Source organism: Pangasianodon hypophthalmus, chromosome 20 (genome assembly GCF_027358585.1).
Source record: "Pangasianodon hypophthalmus isolate fPanHyp1 chromosome 20, fPanHyp1.pri, whole genome shotgun sequence".
NCBI lineage: Eukaryota > Metazoa > Chordata > Actinopteri > Siluriformes > Pangasiidae > Pangasianodon > Pangasianodon hypophthalmus.
Window position 1 is genome coordinate 6015470 of NC_069729.1, and position 21467 is coordinate 6036936.

The 21467-nt window shown below is 38.1% G+C and overlaps 3 protein-coding genes across 4 annotated transcripts; all 3 read left to right on the forward strand.

The window, feature by feature from the left end:
* The first annotated feature begins 1719 nt into the window (after positions 1-1719).
* LOC113539543 (opioid growth factor receptor-like protein 1) lies at positions 1720-11874 on the forward strand. Of its 2 annotated transcripts, none has more exons than XM_053227331.1 (8): positions 1720-2194; positions 4056-4136; positions 5159-5197; positions 5323-5380; positions 5478-5556; positions 6214-6280; positions 6421-6569; positions 11529-11874. In XM_053227331.1, the coding sequence occupies exons 1-8, from the start codon at positions 2066-2068 to the stop codon at positions 11857-11859; spliced, it is 933 nt and encodes a 310-aa protein (XP_053083306.1). In that variant the 5' UTR covers positions 1720-2065; the 3' UTR covers positions 11860-11874. The 2 variants fall into 2 exon arrangements, with proteins under 2 accessions (XP_053083306.1, XP_034170171.2); XM_034314280.2 differs by lacking the exon at positions 11529-11874 and adding an exon at positions 6681-7892.
* Positions 11875-11926: 52 nt separating this feature from the next.
* On the forward strand, positions 11927-13997 carry LOC128317118 (dentin sialophosphoprotein-like). The gene is given in 4 exon segments (XM_053227274.1): positions 11927-11936; positions 12154-12170; positions 12254-12663; positions 12665-13997. Coding segments are annotated over 4 exon segments (876 nt in total). The 3' UTR covers positions 13104-13997.
* A 2302-nt stretch (positions 13998-16299) lies between these two features.
* LOC113539546 (opioid growth factor receptor-like protein 1) lies at positions 16300-21379 on the forward strand. Its single transcript, XM_026935350.3, has 8 exons — positions 16300-16664; positions 17906-17986; positions 18569-18604; positions 18699-18756; positions 18853-18931; positions 19270-19333; positions 19456-19604; positions 19684-21379. Exons 1-8 carry the CDS (start codon positions 16581-16583, stop codon positions 20021-20023), a joined length of 891 nt encoding a protein of 296 aa, XP_026791151.1. The 5' UTR covers positions 16300-16580; the 3' UTR covers positions 20024-21379.
* Positions 21380-21467: the final 88 nt, after the last annotated feature.

Here is a 21467-nt window from a genome sequence, read left to right on the forward strand (position 1 = left end):
CAGTTGATTCTAGCACTGGCTGGGTCTTTTATCTATAGCTTTAACAGGTTTCACTCTCCAAGTGCACTTGCCTTCCATTAAGTTCCACAAATATTTAGGCTTCCTTATACACAGTCAGGTCCATAAGTATTTGGACAGTGACACAATTGACATAATTCTGCCTCTGTACACCACCACATGGATTTGAAATGAAGCAATCAAGATGTCATTGAAGTGTAGACTTTCAGCTTTAATTTAAGAGGTTTAACAAAAAAATTGCATTAACCGTTTAGGAATTACAGCCTTTTTTACAGAGTCCCTCCATTTTCACAGCCTCAAAAGTAATTGGACAAACTTACATAATTATAAATATAAGAATTATTTTTAATACTTGGATGCAAATCCTTTGCAGTCAACGAGTGCCTGAAATCCAAAACCCACGGACATCACCAAATGTTGTTTCCTCCCTTGAGATGCTTTGCCAGGCCTTTATTGCAGCTGCCTTCAGTTGCTGCTTGTTTATGGGTCTTTCTGCCTCAGTTTTGTCTTCAGTAAATGAAAAGCATGCACAACTGGGTTGAAGTCAGGTGACAGACTCAGCCATTATTTTTGTTAAACCCCTTGAATTAAAGCTGAAAGTCTAAACTGGTTATGCCCTGTACATGTCTTCAATAAGTGAAGGGATTTAAAATGACTCTTAAGTAAGAGAGTCTCATTTTGTCTCATTTGGCAAATATGGTTGTCCTTGATTCCTCCTGCCATTATTTCCTTTCCTAGTATCCTTTCCCTTAAAGGGAGGCGCTATGAAGCAAGGAAGAGAAAAGAAATTAAGCTAAATTAAAGAAATGAGAATCTCCCTGACAGTGTTGGGATGCACCAAATACTCAGTATTGGGGATGTAACATTGCATTGTGATGCAAAAATGAGAAGATGTGCATCGTGAAATGTGTGATTATTATCATTCTATTAATTATGCATCTAATGCAATTACACTGTTTGAACACCAGACGGTCCAGTCTCTTCAACCCCATAGAGTTAAAATATATAGAAAGCACTCTGGTCACATGACTGCATTCTTTCGTGGGGAGCCTGTTCCATTACCGGGAATCATCTGCAATTGTGAAGTGAGCGACAGCTCCGGATCACAACGACTGACACGCATTATAGGTTATATGGGTACACCACCATGTTATAACTGTGTGTTTGAGTAGCTTTCAAACGACACCAGCCCAGCACCGCTACAATCTACAGTGCCTGAGAAAGAGGCTGCAGAAGTTGGGCAATTTATCTGACCTTGTTGCTACAGAGATCATTATGTTTCAATTCAGTTTATGTGTCATTTTCCCTGGGGCTGAGACTTTGGTTATTCCATCAAATTTTTTTGGATAAATGTATAAATGTATTTATTTATTTTTAAGATATGGTGAACCTGTAGTATATTTTTAATTACAATATATAAAACCTCTGTTTGTAGCATTTCTTATTTATTTATTTTTATACAAACAAAAATGCATATTGTTTTGCATTGTTTATAATTCAGAAATTTAAAAAAGGAGACTTTTCAGTCATATTTTTTCTTCATTAAAATTTTGTTCAAAATATTCTAAGAATCGAATCGAATTGTGAAACCAGTATCGTGAATCGAATCGAATCGTATCGTTACACCGCTGCTCAGAATGCTTCCTGCTAAAGCGGAGTACAGAAAAACATGAGCCCAGTCACGTGACACAAGTATAACCTTTGAGACTCTGAGACTCTGAGACTTTGAGACTTTTTCCACACACACACACACACACACATACTTTGTGTGGAGATGTTAGTCTTAGTCTTGATCTGGTCATGTCTGTTTAACGGTTAATTAATGGTTCATTTGGATAGCTGTATCTAATAAGAGTTATTTTTGAGGCACATTGTTAAGCTATTGGTAAATAAAGCTGGTGCAGGAAGAGCTTTCACTTTCGATTTCTCTGAAGACTGAAGTACGGGTGTGTTTCAGTGTGCTTTTAAATGGCTGCAGAAGGCTCTGCTGTTTCTCATTAGACTTTCTTGTCCTGTTTTCTCCTTCATTACGAGGCTCTTCGGCGTTATGGATAAATCTTGCAAGGCTGTGAGACAGAACCGGGCTATGGGTAACTCACACAACTTTTTCCAGGACTCTGACGAGGAATATGACTCTACATGGGATGATGAACCCGACCATGAGGAGACTAGAGAGGTAAAATTAGCAACTTATACGAATTATACGAGTAAAATTAATGATACAAGCTATATTAATATTTCATTTACTTGTCACTGACTATATATGTATGCATGTGTGTGTGTGTGTGTGTGTGTGTGAGTGTGTGTGTGTGTATCGGGGCGTTTCCTCCGAGGAGGCAAGGGAGGCAGTGTCTCCTCAAAAAATTGGATGAGAAAATAATCGATATTGCAAAAATAAAACGACGCAAATATTACTAAAAATGACGTTAAAAGTATAAAAGTCATGCTTCATTTCCGTTATCAGAAAAGTTATTACAAGTAGCGTTTATCTCTCAGAAGTGACCAACCTGACGCAACCCCTAATGAAATAACATATTTCAGACGGAGAAATTATTCATTAGGATTCATTAAAAGGTCTGAGCTCACAGAAAATACCTGACATTTTTTTTCTCATCTTTTTGTTGTAAAAGTGAATGCACATTATTAAGAAAAAAAGGTAACAGTCTAGACCCCTTAAGCGTTCTTTGGTTGTCCCTCTGGGGAACCCGTAGAACCGTACTATAGTGCAGGAGGGGGTGGGTGAGGGGATCTCGGATTTTAAGTGTAAAATAAATTTTAGATTTATTGAATTTATTCATTCATCTTCAGTAAGAACTTTATCCAGGTCTGGGACACACTGGATCTGGAGCCTACCCCAGGAACATCAAGAACACTGTGCTCAAGGAGGGAATTCAGCGTGGATGGGGCTTTGTACAATAATTTTTATTAAGTTTTTTATTCCTGAACTTTCCACCGTCAGAACACAATTAGGTCCAAACTGACAGGTTATTGAGTTATTGAGTTGAACTCTTTCAATACAACTGACCACTCAAACTGGATAATAACTATATGAACTCAATAAAAAATAGAATAACTTTGATAATGGTGGGTAGTGCTTTCCACCATTGTAACTAAAAAAAAAAAAAATCACATACCTCAGTGAAATAGATTATCAGAAATGGTTACCAACTAGAACCCCTTTTGGGAAGCTAAGAACATTTAATGAAGTGCACCTTGAAGAACCTTTTTTCTTAGAGTGTATGTATGTACAGTGTGTCTTCATTTGTGGTTTTAAGGAAAAAGTTAATATAATAAAAAGGTGGTACGTTCTTTGGTTGAAATCTATTTTAGATATTTAAGCACAATTTAGATTACTTCATTTTGAGTAGGCCTCTATTTAACCATTCATTAATAAAATGTAGAACATGAATGATTTGAATTGTATGTTTAATTGTTTTAAATGTGGACCATTAATTAGTTAAAATAGTAAGATGTTGGTGTATTCATAAACAATGTAAAATATATTTCTATTGATTTGTTTAGGTGTTTGCGATTTAGTGCATTAGTACATATCCCTATGCCTTAGCCTTGTGCCAAGTTTCAGTTTCTCAGAAATGATACGAGCTCTCTCGTGTTGCACAACTGGTCTACCTCTGAAGTTCTTGTACATTTGGTTCAGTGTAGAACCCCACAACCGACAGTTTCAGAAAGGGTTCCAAAGTGTACTTGAAAACCCTTGTATCCTGTATCTTAATGTACTGTATCTCTTTAACAGAAGAGAATCAGAAGACATTTTGACACAGTTTAATGCCAAAACAGCCAAACAGGGAAAACTTAAGGTTTGGCCAACAGCTTGTATTAAGCAGAAACAGAAATATCAAAAACCTGGTAACCAGTTGCTGTAGTTTCTATTCCTTAGCAATACTTAAAAGTAAAGTACACTGCTAGTCTAGTTTGTTAAAAAAAAACACTAACCAATGTGTAGTGACATTTTTATGACTACTGTATCCTAAATCAAACAAACTTTATCACCAAATTAACCATGCATATTTTTTCAGTCCCCTGTGCAATGGCCCTTAAGTCCAAAGAGGAACACATATGCTGCGAAAGACATGCAAACCTTTAGACACAAGTGTCAGGTAAGTTGCAAAACGCATCATATATAGTAGGTAGTAGGTAAGGTTTCTTTGCAACCCAAAGTTACCTGTACACATTCCAATCATATCCACTGTGTGAACTGAGGCTTTTCATGGGTACTGGTTTGGATATTACGACAGCCTGGACTATGTGCTACTCCTACATTCAGTGGTAAAAGTCTTTGAGCTACAGAAATATGGGAACAGTATCACCTCATAAAGTGAGTTATCTGTTTGCACACCAAGTCACATATTTTATGTGAAAAAAATATTGCTATGTATTCTATTCTAATTATACAATTCTAATTGATCAGAAGGTTTTCTATAGAAGGTTTACTACATCTAAATTTTGTAAATTATATCTTTTATAACTGCTCGGCTCAGACTGTAGTTCAGCCTACAACGCAAATCAACGTTTTATATTAAGGTACATGTTCTAATATGTTATCATTGCTATAGTAAACAATTTACACAGGAACTTTTATGGCAAAAGCTCCACATAAATGAATAAAAAACATAATGTTTTCTGTGAGAAGATTTTTAGCATTTTTGGAAGATATTTAGCATTTTTGGAAGGAGTCTCCAGAGTCAACGCTTTGTAACAGTCTGATGTAATGCCAACACAGGAAAATCTTCAGGACAGCTTTACGAATTCTTTGTTACATCACAATTTTTTTGCAAGAAGCACTATATACACTAGTGTTTCTAAGATCCAACCCTACCTGTCCTCATTATGAATATATAATGGTTTCCCATTAGGGAAAAAAGTTATCTAAACATTTAAGCACAATGTTGCACTTTGTGATGAAATACAAACAGATTTTATGGTGACAGTCAAAGCCATGGACTGTTTTATTCACAAATAATAGATGTAGTATTGATAGCTCTGTGCCAGTGACTGGAAGAAAAGCTCTTAACCTATAACTGCTCATCTGTGCTTGGATTGGATTCTGCCTCTTCTAAGCTACTCTGGATAAAAGTATCTGCAAAATTAATAAATGCTATGTGTTTCATTTTTACTTTAGAAAACCGAAAATAATGACAGGACAGATGATATGGAGAATGTGAGTATTACATTAGTCTATATATCATCTTTTCTTTTGACACATTCCCAGTGTTTCTTATCACATATGTTTGTACCTCTTTATTAATGATGGATCTGTATGATCTGCAATTGTTGTACCTGCAGGATGAAGACTTACCAAATCTGAAGTTTTACAAAAATTACATGCGTTTCCGCCCTGATGGTATGACATACTTTTGATGAGTGATGATATAGATGTTAAATTCAATCATATTCAAATATACGCTTGAGATGGTTTATCATTTGTTCTTTGTCTTCAGGTGTGTACATTGAGGATTTTCACAACTACTGGTTTGGTGACTATGGCAGGCTGGAATATGTGCACTCCTACATTCAATGGTAAAAGGTTTATATTAATATATTCGATCTAATTAGTTATTGTTTCTATAGACTGAGACATGACACTCTGACATCAGCCGTGCCTCCTGGTTGCAAAAACTTGAGACTACAGTGATTTGTGAGAACTAGCCAACATCATTTCTAAAAATAATTTTTCTAAAATATTCTAGAATTGAACAGGCTTAACTTGCTAGATAGAAAAATCACTAAATTTATATTGCTTTAACAAACCTACATAGCTTGCCTCAAATCTACATCAAGAAACTGGCTATCTAACTCTAGATGTCTAGGTCACGTTCTTACTGAGGAGTTGCCTATAATGGACACCTTTAGCTAGCTTATTTTTTAGCTAACAAATTAGTTTATGGCATCTAGCTAGCTGGCACATAGGCTTTAAGTGTAACAACGTCCTTAATGTTGTAATCATAAAACATTACTTTATAAAACATTCAATTTCTAAGGGGCTCAATAAGTACGCCCTAATAAAGGGACTTGGATCGTGGATGCTCCACATAAACAAATAAAACTTCAAACACATTTTATGTTAATTGGTGTGAATATTCCATGCAAACTAAAAATGGGTTTCCTGCTTTTAACCTGTTAGAAACATCTTGTATATAAGTGTTACATTAAGACATCGTACAAATTTCTTCACAGGCTGTTTCCAATTCAGGAGAAGGGAGAGAACTTTGATTCACGTGAACTTAGCCTAAAAGAAATCAAGGTAAGTACTGAAATACACACAAAAGAAAATGTCATGTGATCATAATTTCATGTCATCCAGCAAAAAATTTTCAAAGAAAAACTTATGAAGTGACTTGTGAAGTGTAAAATTAAAAATGCAACACTGCTGTTCTTTTGCAGCTGTTCCGTAGGGATGAGGAGGTGAAGAAAAAATTGTTGACGTCTTACAAGATCATGTTGGACTTCTACGGCATAGAACTTGTCAGTGAGGAAACTGGAGAGGTGAAACGTGCAGTAAACTGGAAAGAACGATTTGCAAACCTAAATAGGTAAATGTTGTACTTTACTGTTTTTTTTTCTTTTTTCAAATTTAGTACAGATAATTGTTTATATAAGAGACTATAATTCTGCGGTTGTACATTTTGTCTTTAACGTAACAGAAACACACACAACATTCTTCGCATCACCCGCATTCTAAAGTGCCTGGGTTTACTGGGGTTTCGTCACTATCAAGCACCGCTGGTTCATTTCTTCCTTGAGGAGACTCTGGTGGAAGACACACTTCCACGAGTAAAGCACAGCGTTCTGGACTACTTTTTGTTCACAGTTCTGGACAAGTCTGAACGAAAAAAGCTGATCAGATTTGCCTTCTGGAATTTTGAGCCAAAAGAGAAATTTGTGTGGTGTCCTAGGAGGATTCGTAATAAATTCTTGAAAGAGAAAGGAACAGGGAGCCACAAAGTACATGCTGGACCCAATGAAGGAATGTCAAGTGATTCAAACTCTCAAAGCACACAATGATCTGATGAACAGCACAGAAGTACAAAATAAAGCTGAAACCAAAACAGAGATTCCAAACAAAATGATTCAGAAGAAATCCAGAAGAGTGGCAGTGAATTACCAGAAGACAGTGCTGCGACTGGAACTGCCACAGACAATGAGGAAAACCAATCTGTGGAAAGTAATGCTGAAGACAGCCTTACTGATGAGCATGTTAGTAATGCTGTCACATCACACTATAATGAAAATTCAGACTCAACAGAAGTTAAGAATAGAGAGGACACTGAATCTGAACAAGGCATAGCTCTCAGGAGTGATGTTAACTCATCTCAGGTTATTCCTGGTAAGGATACAGAGACAGGAGAGAGCACTAAAGAAAAGTCTGCTGAGGACAAAAAGACAGAAATTGGGTGTGTGAGAGATGGAGGAACTGAAAACGAGGAAAATATCCAGACTCGGTTTTAAAAGTTGTTTGACCAGAGATGTTTAAGGGATCGTGTTTGATGGTGGTACCTATTAAAATGTGGTTTTTTGTGCTGGTTTTTTTGAAAATGCAAAAAAAAAATTTTGTGAAATTGACATTTAATATGATTGTTTTTCATACCAAGGCTATTTTAATATTCATCTTCAAAGTCATGGTGGATCCGGAACCTATCCCAGGAACAGGTGGTAATACACCCTGGATCGGGGCAGCAGTACATTGTAGCCTAGTTTAATTGAACGGCGAAGAAACTTCAATAGATATAATACATTTTTGGTGCTGGGGATTTCTGCAAATCTATTGCTGGGTTAAACTATATAAATGATGTGTTAAATGTATGAATTCTGATGTTGTCAAAGAATGTGTGTAATAAACTGGAGATGAGTAATGACTGTGTCTCCTTCATTGCCTCAAGATATGAGATAATGAAAATTAGAATTAAAAAATTAGAAAAAGGTCAGGCCATAGGGGGCTATAGAAGCCGTGCTTCACAGGATTCCTATTAGAGCTGGCTGAGCTGTCCACCGAAAACAGTCAGTGTTAAATGAACAAATAGCATGATATTGCAGTGAAATTGAATTGAATAGCATTTCAATTCAATCTCAATTCAATAAAATGGAGAACAAGAATGATTTTAATTATACATAGTGTTTAATTCTTTTAAATGTGGACCATTAATTAGTTAAAATGGTAAGATATTGGTGTAATCATAAACTATATAAAATATATTTTTGTTTTGGCGTGTTTGGGATTCAATGCAATTCAATTCAATCTCTCTGCAGTATCATGCTATTTAATTCAGTTTCACTGCAATAAAATATTAAATTTCATCAAGATTGATGAATAGTATAGACACTTTGATAAACATTTCATTGACACATTTGAATGAAATTTTAGGGGAAGCCAGACTTCCCATGCAGCGTTAAAGCAATCGCCTCTGCTCTGGACCAGAGTGCTGTTGTATTCTCAAATCTGATTAGTCAGAAGGTGTGGATTAATTTTCTATAACAGCAGCTCAGACAGTAGTGTCAGCTATAATTCAAATCACAAGTTTATATTAATGCTTTTAATTAATAATAAAGAGATTAAAACTGTAGACTGTCTTCCACTTGTCCCCCTCTCCGATGCACACCAGGTTGTATACACTAAGAAGGTCCAGCTTAGTGAAAACTTGAGCTGATCTGACTTGTTCTAAGGCCGCAGGGACTAATGGTAGAGGATACCGGTACTTAACTGTGCACAGGCTGAGGCCCCGATATTCAGTGCATGGTCTGAGACTTTCCACCTTCTTCTCCACAAAGAAAAACCCAGCCAAAGCAGGAGAGGTGGATGGCCTGATGTAGCCTTCTTGGAGGCTACATCATCTATGTAAAATGTATTTTACATATATTTACACTGATCAACCATAACATTAAAACCACCTGCTTAATATTGTATACGTCCCACTTGTGATGCCAAAACAGCTCTGACCTGTTGAGGCATGGACTCCACAAGACCTCTGAAGGTGTGCTGTGATATCTGGTACCAAGATGTTATTGGCAAATCCTTTAAGTCCTGTAAGTTGCGAGGTTGGGCCTCCATGGATCGGATTTGTTTGTCCAGCACATCCCACAGATGCTCAATTGGATTGAGATCTGAGGAATTTGTTGGCCAAGTCAACAGCTCAAACTCTTTGTCATGTTCTTCAAACCATTCCTGAATAGTTTTTGCAGTGTGGCAGGGCGCATTATCCTGCTGATAGAGGCCACAGCCATTAGGGAATACCGTTGCCAGGAAGGGGTGTACGTAGTCTGTAACAGTGTTTAGGTAGGTGGTACGTGTCAAAGTAACATCCACATGAATGCCAAGACAAAATGTTTCACAGCAGAACAACATTGCCCAGAGCATCACACTGCCTCCATCGGCTTGCCTTCTTCTCATAGTGCATCCTGGTGCCACCTCTCCCCAGGTAAGTGACGCACACACACGCGGCCACCCACACGATGTAAAAGAAAACGTAATTCATCAGACCAATGCACCTTCTTCCATTGTTCCATCATCCAGTTCTGATGTTCACATGCACATTGTAGGTGCTTTCGGCAGAGGAAAGGGGTCAGCCTGGCCACTCTGATCGGTCTCCTGCTACGCAGCCCCATACACAGCAAGCTGTGATGCACTGTGTGTTCTAACACCTTTCTATCATAGCCAGCATTAATTTTTCAGCAATTTGTGCTAGAGTAGCTCTTCTCTGGGATCAGACCAGATGGGCTAGCCTTCGCTCCCCATGCACATCAGTGAGCCTTGGGCGCCCATGAGCTTGTATTGGGAGGTACTAATCACACTCGGGAACACCCGAGGATCTGCCGTTTTGGAGATGCTCTAACCCAGTCGTCTAGCCATCACAATTTGGCCCATGTCCAAGTCGCTCAGATCCTTACACTTGCCCATTTTTCCTGCTTCCAAAACATCATCTTCGAGAACTGACTGTTCGCTTGCTGCCTGATATATCCCACCCCTTGACAGGTGCCACTGTAACGAGATAATCAATGTTATGCATGTCACCTGTCAGTGGTTTTAATGTTATGGTGGATCAGTGTATGTACAATTTAGATTACATCATTTTGAGCAGGCCTCTGGTTTAGCCACTAATAAAATGGAGAACAAGAATGATTTTAATTGTATGCAGTGTTTAATTGTTTTAAATGTGGACCATTAATTAGTTAAAATGGTAAGATAATGGTTTATTCATAAACAATGTAAAATATATTTTTATACATTTGTTTTGGTGTGTTTGTGATTTAGTGCATTAGTACATATCTCTCTGCCTTAGCCTTGTGCCAAGTTTCAGTTTCTCAGAAATGATGGGAATGCTCCCTCGTGTTGCACAACTGGTCTACCTCTGAAGTTCTTGTACATTTGGTTCAGTGTAGAACCCCACAACCGACAGTTTCAGAAAGGGTTCCAATTGAAAACCCTTGTATCCTGTATCTTAATGTACTGTATCTCTTTAACAGAAGAGAATCAGAAGACATTTTGACACAGTTTAATGCCAAAACAGCCAAACAGGGAAAACCTAAGGTTTGGCCAACAGCTTGTATTAGGCAGAAACAGAAATATCAAAAACCTGGTAACCAGTTGCTGTAGTTGCTATTCCTTAGCAATACTTAAAAGTAAAGTACACTGCTAGTCTAGTTTGTTAAAAAAAAAAACACTAACCAATGTGTAGTGACATTTTTATGACTACTGCATCCTAAATCAAACAAACATTATCACCAAATTAACCATGCATATTTTTTCAGTCCCCTGTGCAATGGCCTTTAAGTCCAAAGAGGAACACATATGCTGCGAAAGACATGCAAACCTTTAGACACAAGTGTCAGGTAAGTTGCAAAACGCATCATATACAGTAGAGATTTTAAGGTTTCTTTGCAATCCAAAGTTACCTGTACACATTCCAGTCATATCCCCTGTGTGAACCGAGGCTTTGCATGAGAACTGGTTTGGATATTATGACAACCTGGACTATGTGCAACTCCTAAATTCAGTGGTAAAAGTCTTTGAGCTACAGAAATATGGGATATATTTTGTAATTATAAAACATTACTTTATAAAACACTCCATTTTTAAAGGGCTCAATAGGTACGCCCTAATAAAGGGACTTGGATGACGGATGCTCCACATAAACCGACAAAACTTAAAACACATTTTATGTTAATTGGTGTGAATATTTCATGCAAACTAAAAATGGGTTTCCTGCTTTTAACCTGAAACATCTTGTGTATAAGTGTTACATTCAAACATTGTACAAATTTCTTCACAGGCTGTTTTCAATTCAGGAGAAGGGAGAGAACTTTGATTCACGTGAACTTAGCCTAAAAGAAATCAAGGTAAGTACTGAAATACACACAAAAAAAAAAATGTCATGTGATCATAATTTCATGTCATCCAGCAAAACATTTTCAAAGAAAAACTTATGAAGTGACTTGTGAAGTGTAAAATTAAAGAGACTATAATTCTGCGGTTGTACATTTTGTCTTTAACATAACAGAAACACACACAACAATCTTCGCATCACCCGCATTCTAAAGTGCCTGGGTTTACTGGGGTTTCGTCACTATCAAGCACCGCTGGTTCATTTCTTCCTTGAGGAGACTCTGGTGGAAGACACACTTCCACGAGTAAAGCACAGCGTTCTGGACTACTTTATGTTCGCAGTTCTGGACAAGTCTGAACGAAAAAAGCTGATCAGATTTGCCTTCTGGAATTTTGAGCCAAAAGAGAAATTTGTGTGGTGTCCTAGGAGGATTCGTAATAAATTCTTGAAAGAGAAAGGAACAGGGAGCCACAAATTACATGCTGGTCCCAATGAAGGAATGTAATAATTTTTTGGGCTGCACCCAGTGCTGTGTTTAAATGTCTTGAGGTCTCAAGCCATAGATACACTACATGGCCAAAGGTTTGTAGACATCTGATCACACCTATATGTGCTTTTCGAACATCCCATTCCAGATTTAGTCCCCGTGCGCTGTTATAATAACCTCCATTCTTGTAGGAAGGCTTTCCACTAGATTTGAAGTGTGGCTAGTTCATCCCAAAGGTGGTCAGTGTGGTTGAGGCAGGGCTGTTTCTTGTTTAAAATGGTATAAGTGGTTGCTTGTGCTCTGGTGCCATAGTGCATCCTGGTGCCACTGTATACAGTAGAGTTTTTAAAAATTTCTTTGCAATCCAAAGTTACCTGTACACATTTCAATCATATCCACTGTGTGAACTGAGGCTTTTCATGAGAACTGGTTTCGATATTATAACAGCCTGGACTATGTGCCACTCCTACATTCAGTGGTAAAAGCAGATACAGATGAAACCAAAACAGATACTAATGAAGACACAAGTGATGAAAAATCTCTTAGCAATAAAATCAGAAATGATGAGAATGTGTCAAGTGAGTGTCAAGATTCTGAAAAACAAGCTTTACCTATCCCTGCTGCAGGAAATGCAAAAACAAGTAACACTAATGAAGAAACTCAAGCTCTGTCCGGAGTTGATTCTCAGAAGGAAGACAGTAAAGCAAGAAATAAGAAGATCCCAAATTCTGTACAAAAAGATACAGAAAAATCGGATGAGAATGACAGTGAATATGTTGTCTCTACCAAACAGTCAAAGGTTCTGAGTGGTGATAAAAACATGACAATAGTACAATACTCATGAAAGCAACAAGGAAAAACTCACACAAACTTCTAATCACAGCTCCACAAGCAAGAATGTTGCAAACAAAACACCTCTATCAGGTGGAAACTCAGGGAGTGATCAGCAAGATCATGAAAATCAAGAAGACAAATCTGAGCAAGGCGATAAAGATGATTTAAAATCACAGCATACTGATAGAGATACCAAAGAAAATGATTCAGAAGAAATCCAGAAGAGTGGCAGTGAATCACCAGAAGACAGTGTTGCGACTGGAACTGCCAAAAATCACCAGATAAGAATAGTCAGAAACATACTTTGTCTCCTGGAGAGGCCAATACGTCGAGTAGAAGCTTCAAACAAACGTCTGATCGAAACTCTGAATAGTAAAAAGATACACACACCTGGATCAGACAAAACCATAGAAAATGAGCAGCAATAGAGTGATTGAGGGTCTGGATTGCTTAATGAACCCAAGGCCACGGCAAATTTCAGCACAATTCAACCTAACAAAGATGATCCCATTCCACATTGTGCTGCTGAAGGTCTTGAAAACACCCAACAACCTCCAACTACCTTGATGAAATCACCTAAATCAGATGAAAACATGGGGAATCTGCACAAAGGAAGTGAATGGAAAACCAAGGCGATGAAATGTTAAAGTGGCTAAAGTGGTAAAGAAACAAGAGAATGACAAGAAAGAAGATTCAGTACATCAATCTGTGGAAAGTAATGCTGAAGACAGGCTTACTGATGAGCATGTTAGTAATGCTGTCACGTCACAATAATGAAAATTCAGACTCAACAGAAGTTAAGAATAGAGAGGACACTGAATCTGAAGGCATAGCTCTCAGGAGTGATGTTAACTCATCTCAGGTTATTCCTGGTAAGGATACAGAGACAGGAGAGAGCACTAAAGAAAGGTCTGCTGAGGAAATTGGGTGTGTGAGAGATGGAGGAACTGAAAATGAGATAAATATCCAGACTCAGTTTTAAATGTTGTTTGACCAGAGATAAAATTGTGTTTTAGGGTAGTACCTATTAAAATATAATTTTGCTCATTTTTGTGAAAATGCCAAAAATCTTTTTTTTGTGAAATTGAAATTTATTAAGATGTTTTTGATGTCAAGCCTATTTTAATATTCATCTGGAATATTCAAGGTGGATCCAGAACCTGTCCCAGGAACATGTGGTAATACACCCTGGAGGGGATGGCAGTACATTGTAATTGTAGCCTAGTTTAATTGAATTGCAAAGAAACTGTAATAGAAATAACAAATTTCTGGTGCTGGGGATTTCTGCAAATCTACTGATATCAGGGTGTCGACTATATAAATGATGTGTTAAAATGTATGAATTCTGATGCTGTCAAAGAATGTGTGTAATAAACTGGTGATGAAGTAATGACTGTGTCTCCCTTCAATGCTTCAAAATATGAGGCAATGAAAAATACACTTCTCAATTCATGAATTAGAAAAAGATCAGGCCATAGGGGGCTATAGAAGCCGTGCTTCACGGGATTCCTATCAGGGCTGGCCAGCAGTTGGCGCTGGTTGTGTTAGCCCTCCAACAAACAATCCAGCAGTCGGCGCTGCGTCAGCCCTTTAACAAACAGTCCAGCAGTCGGCTCTGCATCAGCGCTTCATCAAACAGTCCAGCAGTGGGCGCTGCATTAGCCCTTCAACAAACAGTCCAGCAGTGGGCGCTGCATTAGCCCTTCAACAAACAGTCCAGCAGTGGGCGCTGCGTTAGCCCTTCAACAAACAGTCCAGCAATGGGCGCTGCGTTAGCCCTTCAACAAACAGTCCAGCAGTCGGCGCTGCGTTAGTCCTTCAACAAACAGTCAAGCAGTGGGCGCTGCATTAGACCTTCAACAAACAGTCCAGCAGACGGCGCTGCGTTAGACCTTCAACAAACAGTCCAGCAGACGGCGCTGCGTTAGCCCTTCAACAAACAGTCCAGCAGTCGGCGCTGCATTAGACCTTCAACAAACAGTCCAGCAGACGGCGCTGCGTTAGCCCTTCAACAAACAGTCCAGCAGTCGGCACTGCATTAGACCTTCAACAAACAGTCCAGCACTTGGCGCTGCGTTAGCACTACTGCAATCAGTCCAGCAGTCGGCGCTGCGTTAGCACTACTGCAAACAGTCCAGCAGTGGGCGCTGCGTTAGACCTTCAACAAACAGTCCAACAGTGGGCGCTGCGTTAGCCCTTCAACAAACAGTCCCGCAGTCTGCGCTGCGTTAGCCCTTCAACAAACAGTCCAGCAATGGGCGCTGCGTTAGCACTACTGCAAACAGTCCAGCAGTCGGCGCTGCGTTAGCCCTTCAACAAACAGTCCAGCAGTGGGCGCTGCGTTAGACCTTCAACAAACAGTCCAGCAGTGGGCGCTGCGTTAGCCCTTCAACAAACAGTCCAGCAGTCGGCGCTGCGTTAGCCCTTCATTAAACAGTCCAGCAGTGGGCGCTGCATTAGCCCTTCATTAAACGGTCCAGCAGTCGGCGCTGCGTTAGCCCTTCATTAAACAGTCCAGCAGCCGGCGCTGCGTTAGCCCTTCATTAAACAGTCCAGCAGTCGGCGCTGCGTTAGCCCTTCAACAAACAGTCCAGCAGTGGGCGCTGCGTTAGCCCTTCATTAAACGGTCCAGCAGTCGGCGCTGCGTTAGCCCTTCATTAAACAGTCCAGCAGTGGGCGCTGCGTTAGCCCTTCAACAAACAGTCCAGCAGTCGGCGCTGCGTTAGCCCTTCAACAAACAGTCCAGCAGTCGGCGCTGCATTAGACCTTCAACAAACAGTCCAGCAGTGGGCGCTGCGTTAGCCCTTCATTAAACAGTCCAGCAGTGGGCGCTGCGTTAGCCCTTCAACAAACAGTCCAGCAGTGGGCGCTGCGTTAGCCCTTCATTAAACAGTCCAGCAGTGGGCGCTGCGTTAGCCCTTCAACAAACAGTCCAGCAGTGGGCGCTGCGTTAGCACTACTGCAAACAGTTCAGAAAAGAATATGACGCAGTCGGCGCTGCATATTAAAGAAAACATATTTAAGGAAAGCAATAGTCAGACTTACCAATGATGACATTTAAAGGGCTTTGAAGCAGTTTGCAGTTAGGTAGTTTGCAGTTAGATAAACTCACTAAACTACTCGGAGGCCCCCTAGTGGCTGAGGCCCAGAATGCACACTGTGCATCCTGCTGAGATTCAAGTTTCAACCTGAGCTTTGTCATGTGCACACGGTTCCTTGTACAATAAGCTTCTTAGGTTGCACGCTCAATAAAGTAAATTTAAAACAATGTTTAAAAGTATAAGAGGTACAAAAATAAATAAATAAATAAATAAATAACAACGGTGTTGAGGTGTAGCGCAGGATGACAGTATGGAAGAAGAAATATCTGTTGGTATAAGTATAGAAAATATCGTAGAAAATATGTATGTAAATATACGTAGTAAAGGTCACTCTTGGTCATATTTAAATGAGGTCGTGTGCTGGATAAACGTATTTGCATGAGGTATTGTGCCACAGAGACAGTATGCAAATTGTATATGCTAAAGCTAATTACGCGTAGCCTGAGCCAAGTCACGTGACACACGTTTACAAGCGACTACATTTTGATGAACATGATGGTTTAAAACTCTTACTCCTGCTGCCTTGATGCCTGTTTAATAGTTAATAAGTAATTTAGGTTGCTTTGTTTGATACTATGTAGGCACATTGTTTAGCTATTCATAAATAAAAAATGGTTCAAGAACAACTTTTATTTTTACTTTCACAACTTTTTCACTTTGAAAACAGTGGGCGTGTTTCAGTTTGCTATTCAGCTTTTCAGTTGCTATTTAATCCTATTGAGAAGGAAAGACTTCCTTGTCTCTTCTTCATAACTGGTCTTGAAGGCTCTGTGTAACAAAGCTTGATAGTCTGTGAGACTGAGCATGTACATGGGCAACTCAGAAAACGCTATGAGAGACTATGATTCGACATGGGAAGATGAAGTTGGCTATGAGGACTCTACACAGGTAAAGGCCACAGAGATTTAGTTATATTTATATGCATTATGTACTGTTAAACTTATTGCCATTGATCATATACTGTAGGGTGATTTTTTGGGACACCCTACATTATATACTGTGCAAAAGTCTTAGGCACCCTATTTCTTTTTTAGTACAAACTTTGTTATAGATTTTTATTTTATGACTTCCACATTATTGATTCAGTACAAAAACTTTTTAGATTTCCAAACATTAGTTTTCCAGCACAAAATTAAATGTTACAGAAAAATGTTTGTATGTCAGTAAAGAAAGCAGCAGATTACATAAGAAACCACTTTTCAGACAAAAAAAAACATAATGAAAGCTGCTGGGTTTCGCTGCAAAAATAAGAAGCAAGTGTGACAGTCAAAGTCTCCTGTGGCTGGTTCTGCAAGATGTTCAGTAAAACTTACCAGCTAATTTCCTTATAAAACTGCGCAAATTGTACCTGAGACTACTATTTAAAAAAAAAAAAAAAGCAAAGGATCGTCACACCAAATATTGATTGGGTTACTGAAGGGAGTCTCATAAAAAAAAAATAGATAAATGCTTTCACTTCAAAACTTAATTTCTGTAGTCAAGGTAACTATCAACTGCTGTGTGCATCACTAAATCAAAATGTGTTCATTTTTAAAAGTTTAAAAGCTTCTAGAAGGTTAAATCTAAAACATTTATACCTTTGGTTGTCCCTCTGGCAGGGGCAGAGTTAGGATAAAGGTAGGCAACAGCCTTGGGCCCCCAGAAGCCAAGGGCCCCCTAAAAATGCAAATAATATATATTTTTAATTAATGATGCTACATAATATATACTGAAAATTTAAATATCGATGTTAAAACACTGAAATGAGGGCCCCCAAATCATTTAATCCACCCCTGCCCTCTGGGCAAAGTCTTATTTCACTTATAAGATTCAGTGTTGAACCCCACAATCGACAGTTTCAGAAAGTGTGTATCTAAGATTGCATGTCATATTATCTGTATCACAAGAGAATCAGAAGACATTTTGATATCATTCAATGGCAAAAGAGACAAGCAGGGACATTTTGGCTGCTCAGTTGCACTTTAATGAAGCACTGAAGACCAAGAAATAGCAGAACTTGTTATTCAGTTGCCGTAGTTGCTATTCCTCAGCAATGCTTGGAAAGTAGACTGCTAGTCTACCTCGTTCAAAGCCCTAACCGACATACAGTGACATTTAAAACAAACTCGACTGTGCATATTTTTTTTCAGTTCTCGACACAATGGTCATGGAGTGCACAAAGGAACATAGCTGCTGCAAGAGATATGCAAAACTACAGACGGAAGTGTCGGGTAAGTTGCAACAGGCATCATATACAATTTGGAATGGCATCCAGCCTTACTGGTTGGTGATTATGAAACCTGGACTATGTGCACTCCTATATTCAATGGTAAAAGTCTTAAAGCTAAAGCCATTATTCGGAATTTGGCAAAGCAACACTGGCCCTTATATTAATACGAATTTATGGATTTTATGGAAAGTCAGATATTTTCTGATTGGTCAGTAGGTTTTCTATACCTGCATTTTCAAACTTGTCTATATTTTCTATAACAGCAGCTCTGACAGTACTTCCGGTTGTTAGGCAAATTACAGGTTATATTGATGTGCTTGTTCTGATATGTTATCACTGCTGTAGTAAACAGCTTACATATGGACTACACACTCATAGCATTTCTGTAATGTCATACACTCTTGTATCCTTAAATAGTAGGTCTAGTTTTGGTAGCTGCAGGTTCTGTGCCAGTGACTGGAAGGTTGCTGGGCTTTTAAACAAAGCTCTTAACCCTTAACTGCGTATCTATGCTAGGATTAGATTCTGCTTCTTATAAATTACTCTGGAAAAAAAAAGCATCTGTATTTCATTTTCACTTTAGAACGTCTATAATGGGACAGATCATGATATGGAGGATGTGAGTATTACATTAGTGTATTTCCAAAATTTCTTAGCTCTTACATTTGTACCTCTTTATTAATCTGAATGTTCTTTAATTTTCATGGCTGTAGGAAGACGTCTCGCTAAATCTGTTGTTTTACCAAAATAAGATCCCTTTCAACTTTGATGGTAAAATACACTTTTTGTGAACATATAGATATTAAACACAATCATATTCACACGATGAAGTTTAGCATGTGGTTTTTTTTGGGTTTTTTTGTCCAGGCATGCGGATTGAGGATTTTCACATGAACTGGTTTGGTAATTACGAAAGGCTGGAACATGTGCACTGCTACATTCAATGGTAAATATCTTAATACCACAATCAGAGTTTTTGGTTCAGCAAGCCAACACTGGCCCTAATATTAAAGAGTGGAAAGAAATGGGGAACATTCAGGAACAGGAATTTTCCATAACAGCAGCTCTGACAATAGTTCCAGCTGCACAGCAAATCAGTTTTTAATACGTTTGGTCTAATACAGTATTGTTTGCATGGTGAGCATACTACTTAAATGGATTAAAATGTTTTATGTTGATTGGTGTGAATATTTCACAAAAACTAAAATTGGTTTCCTGCTTTTAACCTGTTGAAAACATTTTGTGCAAGTGATACATTCAGCCATAGTAAACATTTCTCCACAGGCTATTTCCAATTCACGAGAAAGGAATGAACGCATCATGTAGGCTTAGCTCAAAAGCGATCAAGGTAAGTATTAAAATATATTAAAATCATATATATATATATATATATATATATATATATACACAAACATGAAGGAAAAACTTATGAAATGAATAGTAAAATTAAAAATTCGACATCTTTTGCAGCTGTTCCGTAGGGATGAGGAGATGAAGAAAAAATTGTTGGTGTCTTACAAGCTCATGTTGGACTTCTATGGCATACAACTTGTCAGTGAGGAAACTGGAGAGGTGAAACGTGCAGTAAACTGGAAAGAGCGATTTGCAAACCTAAATAGGTGAACATTGTTTTTTTTTTAAACAGTCTATACGAAAGTATTTAATTCTGCAGTTAACATTTTTCCTTAAATATTACAGAAACACACACAACAATCTTCGCATTACCCGCATTTTGAAGTGCCTGGGATTACTGGGGTTTCAGCACTATCAAGAACCGCTGGTTCACTTCTTCCTTGTGGAGACTCTGGTGAGAGGCACACTTCCCAGAGTGAAGCAGAGTGTTCTGGACTACTTTATGTTCGCAGTTGTGGACAAGTCGAAAAGAAAAGAGTTGATCAAATTTGCCTTGTGTTATTTTGAGCCGAAAGAGGAGTTTGTGTGGTGTCCTAGGAGGATTCAAATTAAATTTTTGAAGGAGGTCGAGCGTGCACAGAAAGAAACAGAGATACCAAAAGTGAAGAAATGGAACACAGGCTAGAGAATAAGAGAATGCCAAGTAATTCAACAGTTCAAAGTGTTTAGAATGATCAACAGGGTATAAAATCAAGATAAAATTGTTAGATTACATTGATTTTTGCTACAGAAAAATCAGCAGATAAGAACAGTAGTAAAGATACTTTGTCTACTTGACTGGCCAATGCGTCAAAATGGAAGCTTCCAACAAACCTTTTAACATAACTTCAACATAACAAAGATGCTCAGTCTAAATGTCATCACATACCACATCATGCTGTTGATCATTCTAAAGACACTGTAAATCACACTGTAAATGTACAATAATTATCACACAACCAGTGAAAACAACCAACAGCTTCCAACCAGGGGGAATAAGTACTGAGAACTGGGGGAAACTGAACTATTTGTTTTTATTAATACTAAAATTTTGTATTCTTTTGTTTAAGGCATGGCACTTTGCTGTAAAAATAGTTTCCCCTAGAGAGACAATAAAGGTGAAGTTGAGCACCAAAACCAAGAGGATAAAAACCAAGCAAATACCAATGAACAGGTGTAAGACAAGAAAGACAATCCAGTATCACCTTTAGACAAACTGTTGAAGATAATATGCCTACAAACATTGAGACATAAAGAAATAAAGGCAAAATTATCATGAAAATTTACACATAAATGTAGCTAATCATAAAATCACTCTCAGAGATAGGAGAGCAGTATAGGAAAATCTGTTCCTGACAAAAAGGCAGAAATTGGGTTTGTGAGAGATGAAAACTAAAAAAGAACATATCCAGACCGTGATGTACATTATATACAAGAATCATTAACCTCTTTTTTTTTTTTTTAATTGTTGGTTGACCAACTATTTTAAGGGATCATGCTTTAGGGTGGTGGGGATTAAAAACGTGACTGCTCATTTTTGACTTGTTTATGCTCATGCTGCTAATATGTGTTACTGAAAAATACAATTCTAGCCAATTAGAAAAAGATTAATTACTCTTTTATTACCAGTATACCCAAGTTTATATTGATTTTAGGCAGAACAGATCCTCTGAACTAGCTTAAGCTAATAAGCAAAAACAACAAGTCTGTGAAATTTAACATGCTATGAAGGTATGCTTTAAACTCAGAAAATACATGGACTATGCAATATGCTGATCAGAGTTCACCCACATGCTGCAACATAACAGGAAACACAGCTTATTGAGCTAATACTCAGAAAATAACCTTTTATATTTTTTGCATATTTTTAGATGTAAAAACAAGTAGTTGTTTGCCACATCATACAAGAGCTTGTAAACAGGGTTGTAAACTTCTACTTAAACTTCTACTTATACTTGGATCTATGAATAACTATAAATAAAGCTAACATTCTGCACTTTAACTTTGCAATGTTGATGAGACTTTTTGGCATCAGTAGTTCACTAATGTCTGATTACTGTGTGGTACAAGAAAAGTTTGATCATTAACCA